We start from the raw sequence: 9,913 nt of genomic DNA, 5'->3' as shown, positions 1-9,913 counted from the left end.
AAGCTCCATTACATGATAATGACATCATATTTGCCTATGAATTTTTAACTATTTAAACGCTTGTATGAAGATGATGATGATGATGCTTATTATTATTATTATTATTATTATTATTATTATTATTATTATTATTATTATGTATTCGAGAGTTGAAAAAATGCATTCACAGATCATGTCGAGCATCATCAGTTCATCAATGCTGTAAGCTCCAAGATACAATTCAGTTTCAAAATATATCCCATCCAGATTTGAGAACAAAGCCTATTATTTCAGCACTCGTGAATAATTAATTACAAAATTATATACAAGTTTAAATTACTATTGCTCCTCACATCTCAGATAAAAGGTTGCTGATTTTTCGAAGCTCCTTTAAAGCTGACATGGCTTGTCCTTTACCCACAAGAACACTCTTGGACAAGTTCTCCAATGGCCCTGTTGGAGACTGATCTTGCTGGAAAACAGATTCGATCACCTACACCAAATGACCAAGTAGTTTAGAAAGAATCAGAATAGCAATTCAATCAAGAACAGATGAGTGCTTAAAGGCGACACAATAGCAACACAACTAAGAACAAATTAAGGTAACCCCAGCCAATATGGCTAAGGATACAAACTTGTAACCACAAGGTCACGAGTTTGAATCCCAGTCTTCTTGGTTTAAACCGGTCAACTATGGGCAATCTAGGCTGGTTTACCTCCTTGTGATCCTTTGCCGGCTAGGGTCACAAGGCAAGGTTTACCCAGTGCACACCCTCGGGTAGTGGCTGCAGGTTTCCCTCATCACCCCAAAAAACTAAGAACATATTAGAATGCAAACAATAGTTTAATTTTAATGCAAGAACTAGTCTAGATAACATCTAAATAGATAGCAAATTAGCAACTAAATCAAAATGCCGACAATAGCTTTTTAAGCCCGAATTCTAATCTTAATGATTCACATGATCACATCAAAGTGCTTTTTGGTTGACTCACATTCTTATCCAAGATTCTCAGCATAAATCCAAATTCTAGATTAATAACTTCACAATACTAAACACAAACTCTGGTTCATCTATAACCACAGTTACTAGACTGCAGTGGATCTCGTTTTCAAGACAAATTTCCAAAAGCATTGTCTTTTCATTGATCAAAATATACTAGTGCTAGTTCCATAAAATTTCTTTTATTAGTCTATCGGGATCTCAAGAAAAAAGAAATTCACTAGCAGAAGAAAATAACTTCATCTTGTCTTTTCCTTTCTTTACAGAATGAGGCAAGCAGCAGGGGCTGGGGTGGTGGGTAAGAAAGATACCTGCCATCACTCGGCACACTATTCACAGCTTGATAACAATATGTTATAATCACCTTATCCATTTATCTAAGACATGGTTGTCTAACTCATAAAGCATAAGCAGGTCTAGAGATGATCTTCTAAATTTCCGGTGTACTAAATTCTTATTACTGACACAACCACATCCTAACAATCTGATCCGGTCAATCTCATTTAAATGGGGCATTACTAGCTATAAAAGTCTAAATTGGAAGTGCAACAGCTCTGATTATCACAAAAGAAATAGCAAATACCTGAATATTCTCGAGCATGGAATTCCCAAGATTTCTTAATGAAACCAACAAATTCTGGTCTACATTCTCTCCTCTGCTAGTGCCAGAACTATCAAACCCTTCAATTGTAGAAGATCCAATATGATTGTTCTGACTGTTCCCGCCACAGGGGACTTTCGTGACCTCAGGGCCACTATCTTTTTCAGATGCCCCTTCACCAGCATTCCGTCCAAACTTCCAAAACCAGTTAAATTTGACAGACCGAAGCTTCCGCTCCTTTGAGCAAGTTGTGGATTTCCCTCCAGAATCATCATTTTGTTCAGACTTTACAGAAACACCTTCTAGAGGAAGAGGAGATCCTTCTAGGTTAGTTCCAGACACCACAGCGTTACTTGCATCACCATCATTGTCACCAACAGACAAATTTGATGCAACACTGCTTCTGTCAGATCCAATTTCCTGATGGTTATTACCACTAATAGGGCTAGGTGGGTCAGAAGAAATATAAGAATTCTGTTCACTACAAGTGTTTCGGCTGAAACATCTCTCCTCAGATGTGGAACTAAAATTTTTGTTTTCTCCATCTTGTCCATCAGTATCAACCAGATCCCTCTGGCCTACATTTTCATTATCAACCAAGTCATCTGTCTCTTCATCTGACCCAAGCTGCCGAGCCAGATCTTTCAACAAATTTCTTCTAACAGCTGAATTGGGTACTTTTCTTCCACCATTGACCGTAGATGGAGATGGTGCAGACTCGGTTCTTGACAAGCGCAACTTAACTTTCTCAGACCAGGACTTCCTTTTTCCTGGAACTTTGTTCTCCTCAATGCATTTCTTGTTTTCTTCTTCCTTTTGCAGAACTCTCCACTTCTCTTCCCAGTAGCTTTCAGCTAGCAAATTCAATGGATTTGCCAAAGTTAAATCAAATGAATTTCTATGGCCTCTCACAGCTGTTGACTTACTTCTCTTGTAGAACCCATCATAACTCAGCAATGGAGTCGAGTTATTAGCAACCACTGCCAAACTCTGTAAAGATTTCGCCTTTGCAATCAATTTCTCCAAATTTGTATCCTCTGGAAAATTCAGCAGTCTTTGAAGACATGCAGTAGCATTCTCTGTGGCAAGTAGTGAAGACCTTAAATTTAGTATCATGGAAACTGCAAAAGCAGAGATGAAAGCCCCTCTGGATGAATTGAGAACAGTGCAGCCAAAGTCGGTATCATTTTCAGTGGATTTTTCCAGCTTCCTATTTTCACATGCAAATATTTCATCCCAGATAATCAAGAGGTCTTCAAGATCAAATTCCCGTCCAAAGAGGACACGCAACCAACGAAGTGCGAAATACTGGGGCTCAACACCAAGCTCAACAAGGTGGCTATGGAGAGAGGAATCAACCAGAGAAAGCAAATGATATAAAGCAGCAGAAGCTTCAATGACAGGCGGCAAACCAGTATGCGAAGTGCCATATGGGGAAGGGGAGAAAAATTCAGCCATAGCAACAGCACCGCCAGCACCATTCATTAAGGCATCAAACATACAATAAGCATCATGCTCCATGAATTTCACGGACAAGAGAACACCAAGCTCACCTTCAGCTCCATATGCATCATTTAGTAGAACAGTGGATTGTATCTTGGGGTCAAGTTCACTGAGACTACTAATCTTAACTGGACTTTTGCCAGTTCCCTGTTCTTCTTCAAGAGATTCCGAGAACTTTTTAAAATCAAATTTATATGACAAATCATTTTCATGAAATGAGAAACCATCAAAATTGTCAGTGAAATGATCTTCATAAAGATTCCTCACTTCGGAGAGATGTTCGACATCTACATGGAGAACATATAGCAGTGGGGCCAACAGTTCGTGCATTCCTGCAAACCACAAAGGAAAGTTTCTACTGATTAATCAACACTGAAAAAAAAAAGTTAAATCCATTAAAAGACAACTGACATGTATTTTAAATAATTTCAGAGACTAATTTGAGAATTAGGTCATGGGTTGATGCTAGATCTGACGTTTTTTCCTACTTAAAACCAACAGGCAAGCATGCAAGTACTTGATTACATTTTACCGTATAGTTACAGACCAATTACCAATAGCATGCATAATGACAGCATTCCCCATGTCTGAGCTTTCACAAAGGATCTGACATTTTAGTAAATAGAATCAACAGGCAAGCAATCAAGTACTTGATTACATTTCACAGTATTAGTTACAGACAAATATCATGCATAAAGACATTATCCTCCATTCCTCCCATTACTACATTGAACACATTTCCCAGACGACACAGCATGTAAACTTTTTCTTTGTTACCAAAAATGAACGAGAGCCTAATACTATATGATCACTTGGTTCAAAGTACGAACACAGGGTTTTGGTCCCATGAATAGACATGGAGATCAGCAGTGTGTTAAAGGAAGAGGACAGGGGCAGGTGACATGTTACTGAAAGGCTCTATGTTGAATCCATAAAAACTTGAATTTTTAAAAGAAAGAGATAGCAATTGCACTTAATGCACTTAAGTTAAATTCAAAACAAATCTTAACATACCTTGTCTGTACCCATACCCAGGATGTCCAAGGCACCAAAGAAGCAAAATACGCCGCAACATGGCCTGGCACCCAGGGGTTTGGAAATAGCTACCATGCTCAGGATATAAACGAGACAAATCCTGATCAACCATTCTTTCTAACTCAGCATTCCTGAAGAAGCGACCCCACATGCTATCTATAAAGTATAATCAAAAGAAATTAACTTGAATAAAAGTTTAACACTAGGAATGCTACAGAAAAACAATCACATCCATGAAAAGATCAAGAATCAAGCTGTTCATGAAGAGATGCTAAAGAAAAACACATATATCCTACCAGGGTTTTGAGATAGTGGGTTGTCCATAACAAGATCTGGAGAGGTACTACCATCCTTTGGTACATGTGGATCAATTAGAAGCTGTCTCCTCAGAGAAGCATAACTGCAAGAAATAAACAAATAGGTTAAGGGTAATGGCCGATAATGACACAATTGCCACTCATGTAAGACACCTGTGTTGAAGCTGTTTGCAGTTAGTAGCCAAAAACTATCTTGAGCTGTAGTACCCTAGAATTTTTCCAACTCTAAACTAAACAAATTGTTGACATTTAATAATGTGCTATGACACACACCTAAGGGAATACAAGCATTTGTCAATCCGATAGTTCTTAGTTTAATTTTTGCACTTTTAATGTACCAAGTATTCACATTGGATGATGTTAGTTCACAGAAATTAGAGGAAACAGATTTAACTGCTAACATAAATATTTGTTGAAAATTTGGGACCTTTGTAACCAGAATCGCTTATTATCCAACAATTTTTTTTAAAAGAATATAATTTTCCAATGACTGCTAAGGAAATGATTGAAATTCACTAACAGAAATGTCAGACACCAGTAGATAGACTTGTAAAAGAACGAATTCAGAGATTATTAACTCAAATTATCTAAATTCCATCATAGTACTAACGGAACCATGAAATATGATGACAAAAACAACGAAAAATAAGAATTTTATGCGACATAAACTCCAATTAAACCCCAGAGAAAAAAGAATTACCTTCTACGTAAGTCTGCAGTGACGCGGCGAAGATCGACGATGGAAGCAGATGGAGAAGACGGCAAAATCCCCAAATCGATGCGCCATCGCACCCCTCTCAGATCACGGAAACACGGAGTCCTCTGTGGAGATGGAGGAAAAGAAGAAGACGGCGAAGACGACGACGTCGTTGGAAGCAATGTCTGCTCAATCGGAACCGGCGACATAACCTTTTCCCTTAGCTTTTCCGTTTTGTAGGCACAGAAATTCCGTGTTGAGCGTCAGAACTTTATCATGAAAATCGTGGAAAAAAACAAACACAAAAGAACAGCGATTCTAGCACAAATAATCAACAAATCTATTTGATGTGGATTTTTCAAAATTGGCGAAACAGAGAATAAGAAAGAATTCTAAAGACCGATGGCTATGGCTGCTGCTCCTAATCTCCGCCTAAATTATACAATCACCACCAAGAACAGCGATTTTGGAACAAACAATCAACAAATCTACTTAATTTAATGGGAATTCTCTATTAGGTAGAGAGATAGATAGAGAATATAGAGAGCGATGGCTAATTGGCTATGGCTGCTGCTCCTATTCTCTATTCTAAATTCCTTCCAAAAGAGAAATAGAAAGAGAAAGGAAATGAGCCATATTATCTATTCTATATTTCTTCCAAGAGAGAGAAATAGAAAGGGAAAGGAAATGAGCCAAATTTGCTTGTCTGTGGAAAAGACTGCTAAAGAATATAATAATTGTTTGGAAATCGACCCCCACTTTTTTTTTTTTTTTTTTTTTGATATTGGTCGGTAAGCTTCCGGGTATGCAATGAGCTGACAAATTTTGTTATGGACCGTGGTACATATAACATAGTGGACCATATTAAATTAAAAAAGGAATAAGGGTCAAATAGGCTATCGAACTGTCCACGATAATGTAATTAAGTCATTGAACTTTAAAAAAATAAACAATTGGATCCCTAAACTAATCAATTTCAAACAATTCTTTCAATTTAAAGGTTTTCAACAGGTCAACAGGTCATCCTCCCAAATTAATTATTTTTTAAAAAATAAATTTTAAAAATTAATTATTTAAATTTAAAAAAAAAAAAAAATAGGACACTGGCCGGAGATGAAGAACGACCGGTTTCTTCATCTCCACGGCCGGAGAAGAAGAAACCGGCCGTTGTTCGTCTCCTGGCGGGGTCCTGTTTTTTTTTTAATTTAAATAATTAATTTTTAAAATTTATTTTTTAAAAAATAATTAATTTGGGAGGATGACCTGTTGATCTGTTGGAAACCTTCAAATTAGAAAAATTGTTTGAAATTGAATAGTTTAGGGACTTACCAAGATTATGTGGTCTAATGGTACTCGGGTTAGACTTTCATTTGGAAGGTTGTGAGTTTGATCCTAGTGGAGGTGTGCATAACAAATCTTGTTATGATCAATGCAAGTTAGCAACCTTTTTTATTATTCAGTTTTACTTTATAAACATTGTAGTTTTATTACAGCATTACTAAAGTATCATTTTAATTCAACAACATTTCATTTGACAATATACATTCAATATGTAAGATATGTTATTCAGTTTCATTTTATACCCAAGGCAATTTCATTACAACACCACTAAAGTATCAGTCTAATTCAGCTACAATTTCATTAGATAATATACACTCAATGTGTGAGACTTGCTATTCAGTTTCATTTTATACACAATGTAGTTTCATTATAGGACTACTAAAGTATCATTATTATTCAACTACAGTTTCATTTAACAATATATAATCAATATGTGAGACCAGCTATTCAATTTCGTTTTATAAACACAGTAATTTCATTACAGCACCACTAAAATATCATTATAATTCAACTACAGTTTCACTTAACAACAAACACTCAATATGTGAGACTTTCTATTCAGTTTCATTTTATACACAATGTAGTTCATTATGACACAGACATGTTATTCAGTTCCATTTTATACATATTACAATTTCATTACAGCACCACTAAAGTATCATTATAATACACCTCAAACGACTTTCGGAGGACGTATGCAAAAGAACACACTCAACACTAGGACTGTGCATTCGGACGGATCGGATGGCGGTCAGGGTCCTCCGATCGGATTTCGAATATGTATTTTGACTACCCTATCCGTTTAAAGTTGTTGACTTATCCGGTCGGTTATAACGTTGTTCGGATTGGATCGGATTGGTCGGATATCCGACATTATTTCGGATATTAGAAAATGTAAAAAAATCAAATAAAAAAATTCAAAAATTAAAATCAAAAGCACAATAATAACTAACTGAAAGTCTGAAATATTGAATAAATAAGTAAATAATTGATAGAATAATAGTGTAATAGACTAATACCTGTAATACTAAGTTACTAACTTAGTAATTAGTATTACTAAGTAGTCTATTAACTAACATTAAGAGTCTTAACTCTTAAGTGTCTAAGACTCGAACAAAAGTAAATAACTAAGAAGTAAGAACTGTTACAGACCAAAACTCTACAGAAGTACATACACAACTGTAAAGGAAGTAAGAAGTAACAAATTTACAAAATACAAATTCAGCAAACTGAAGCACCAAAAAATACAAATTCAGCAAAATTAGCAATTCAGCAACTGCAAGTGTCAGCTACTCAACTCCTAGACTTTTAGAATTCAAACAATTAGACCTACTCTTCTTCCTGTGAATTGTGACAAGTTAGTGTAAATAATTAGTACTACACAAACAAGTAAGCAACTGAGCAAGCATTAGAAAATGAAAAACTGAGAAGGGATTATATAAATTTTGGCTCAGCAAGCATTTTTTCCATATCATTTGGATTAAGGACATATTGCTTCAGTATAACTTAAGTATAGAGCAACTAACCAACTTAATCCTTTCCTTTTCAGATTAAAGGTGGAAGCTTCATCATTACCAAATGCCAACTTAAAGTGAACAAACAAAATAAAATAGTTCATACATTACCAACCAAATGCCCAAGGTACTTGAGGCAGCAACTTAGTACAAGTTACCAGGCCTTCATACTTACAAAGTTACAGATGTCTAGTGTAATTGAGTCAAACACAGTGGGCTCAAAAAATACCAAGTGAGATTAGATTGCAATTTAGTTAAACAGTCAAATACTGTAAAAGATTGCAATAAAATCAAGTAATGTAAATAATAACATTACAGGAATTGTAGCAAGTGTAGAACCAAGAGACCTCCCACTTCCACCATCACTACTTAACTCTGCAAAATAAACAATAAAAGTTAAGTGTAATAACAATTTAAGTAATTTAAAATATAAGTATAAAGGAGTATAAAGTTAAAACTTAAAAGTCATACCTTTTTCAAACTTCTCCAACTCTTCCAGATTCTCCTCAATACATAAAGGAGTATTTTGCATTCTAAGCCAATCTTGTGTACACACCAATGCTTCTGTTGTAAAGTGAGATGCCCGTTGGCCATTAGCTCCTAACCGATGAACTGATTTAACATTGCAAGTAAGGTGTAAAGACAGAAGGGAGAATGATAGACAATAATATAGGGGGTAATCTCCATTTCATTAGCTCCCAAACAATACAACATATGTAAGTATATATACAATACAAGTATAACGGATACAATAATGACATGCTTAATTACCGGACCGTTACGTCCGTTACATAATAATGTCCACTAAGTATATATATTTATAACACTCCCCCTGGGACATTATTTGTCCACAGTCTTGCCTCGTTAAAAACTTGCTAGGAAAACCCTGTTGGAAAAACCTAAACAAGAAAAGAGTACAAGGTATATGGATATGGTATATTTGAATACATTCATGCCTCGTTAAAAACTTCACTAGGAAAACCACGTAGGAAAAAACCTAGTTGAAGAAAAGAGTACATGTATTTGAAAAATCGTATATTATACTGATTGCCTCGTTAAAAACCTTAACTTAAGAAAATCTCGTGGGAAAAACTTAGTTAAGGAAAAAAGAGTACAAGCATAAGCCTTCAAGGCATAATCTTTAGGATTTTGGGATTTGTCTGTTTAAGTATTTGCCTTCAAGGCATAATCTTCAGGATTTTGAGGTTTGTCTATTAAGTATTTGCCTTCAAGGCATAATCTTCAGGATTTTGGGGCTTGTCTATTTAAGTCTATCATTCTCCCTTCTCTCTTTACACCTTACTTGCAATGTTAAATCAGTTCATCGGTTAGGAGCTAATGGCCAACGTGTTGTAAAGTGAGATGCCCGTTGGCCATTAGCTCCTAACCGATGAACTGATTTAACATTGCAAGTAAGGTGTAAAGAGAGAAGGGAGAATGATAGACAATAGTATAGGGGGTAATCTCCATTTCATTAGCTCCCAAACAATACAACATATGTAAGTATATATACAATACAAGTATAACGGATACAATAATGACATGCTTAATTACCGGACCGTTACGTCCGTTACATAATAATGTCCACTGAGTATATATATTTATAACAGCTTTCACAATTTTTGGAGTTAAAAAACTCCTAAAAGGATCCAATACTCTCCCAGAAGTACTGAAGGCAGATTCTAAGGCAACAGTGGAGATTGGAATGGCTAGGACATCCCTAACAAGCTTAGACAGAACTGGAAACCTAGCAGAGTTGATCTTCCACCATCCAAGTATATCAAAAGATTCTTCCTCTTCAACTATTCCCTCACTCAAGTACATATCCAACTCAGTTTGTTTCTTACCCCCAGACTCCAATCTTTGCTTTTCAATTTGGGACTTCAGAAAATGTTGTGGCTTCCCAACAGAAACAGAAGAGGCAG

The 9,913-nt window shown here is 35.9% G+C and overlaps 1 protein-coding gene across 1 annotated transcript; it reads right to left on the bottom strand.

Moving 5' to 3' along the window:
- Positions 1–139: 139 nt before the first annotated feature.
- Positions 140–5,822, bottom strand: LOC109173132 (TBC1 domain family member 5 homolog B-like). The gene is made up of 5 exons (XM_019322398.1): positions 5,137–5,822; positions 4,416–4,519; positions 4,099–4,275; positions 1,564–3,416; positions 140–472 (listed from the first exon to the last, which is right to left on the bottom strand). Exons 1-5 carry the CDS (start codon positions 5,340–5,342, stop codon positions 329–331), a joined length of 2,484 nt encoding a protein of 827 aa, XP_019177943.1. The 5' UTR covers positions 5,343–5,822; the 3' UTR covers positions 140–328.
- Between the last annotated feature and the right edge of the window lie 4,091 nt (positions 5,823–9,913).

The sequence above is a fragment of the Ipomoea nil genome, unplaced genomic scaffold (assembly GCF_001879475.1).
Source record: "Ipomoea nil cultivar Tokyo-kokei standard unplaced genomic scaffold, Asagao_1.1 scaffold0465, whole genome shotgun sequence".
Lineage (NCBI taxonomy): Eukaryota > Viridiplantae > Streptophyta > Magnoliopsida > Solanales > Convolvulaceae > Ipomoea > Ipomoea nil.
Note: the sequence above shows the minus strand (reverse complement) of the source record. Positions and strands in the feature narration are given on the sequence as shown.

Coding starts and splice junctions, on each gene's coding strand:
- LOC109173132 (XM_019322398.1), bottom strand. CDS start 5,342: ATGTCGCCGGTTCCGATTGAGCAGACATTGCTTCCAACGACGTCGTCG. Junction 4,520..5,136: donor ACTGCAGACTTACGTAGAAG/GTAATTCTTTTT, acceptor TATTTCTTGCAG/TTATGCTTCTCTGAGGAGAC. Junction 473..1,563: donor CCATGCTCGAGAATATTCAG/GTATTTGCTATT, acceptor CATTTGGTGTAG/GTGATCGAATCTGTTTTCCA.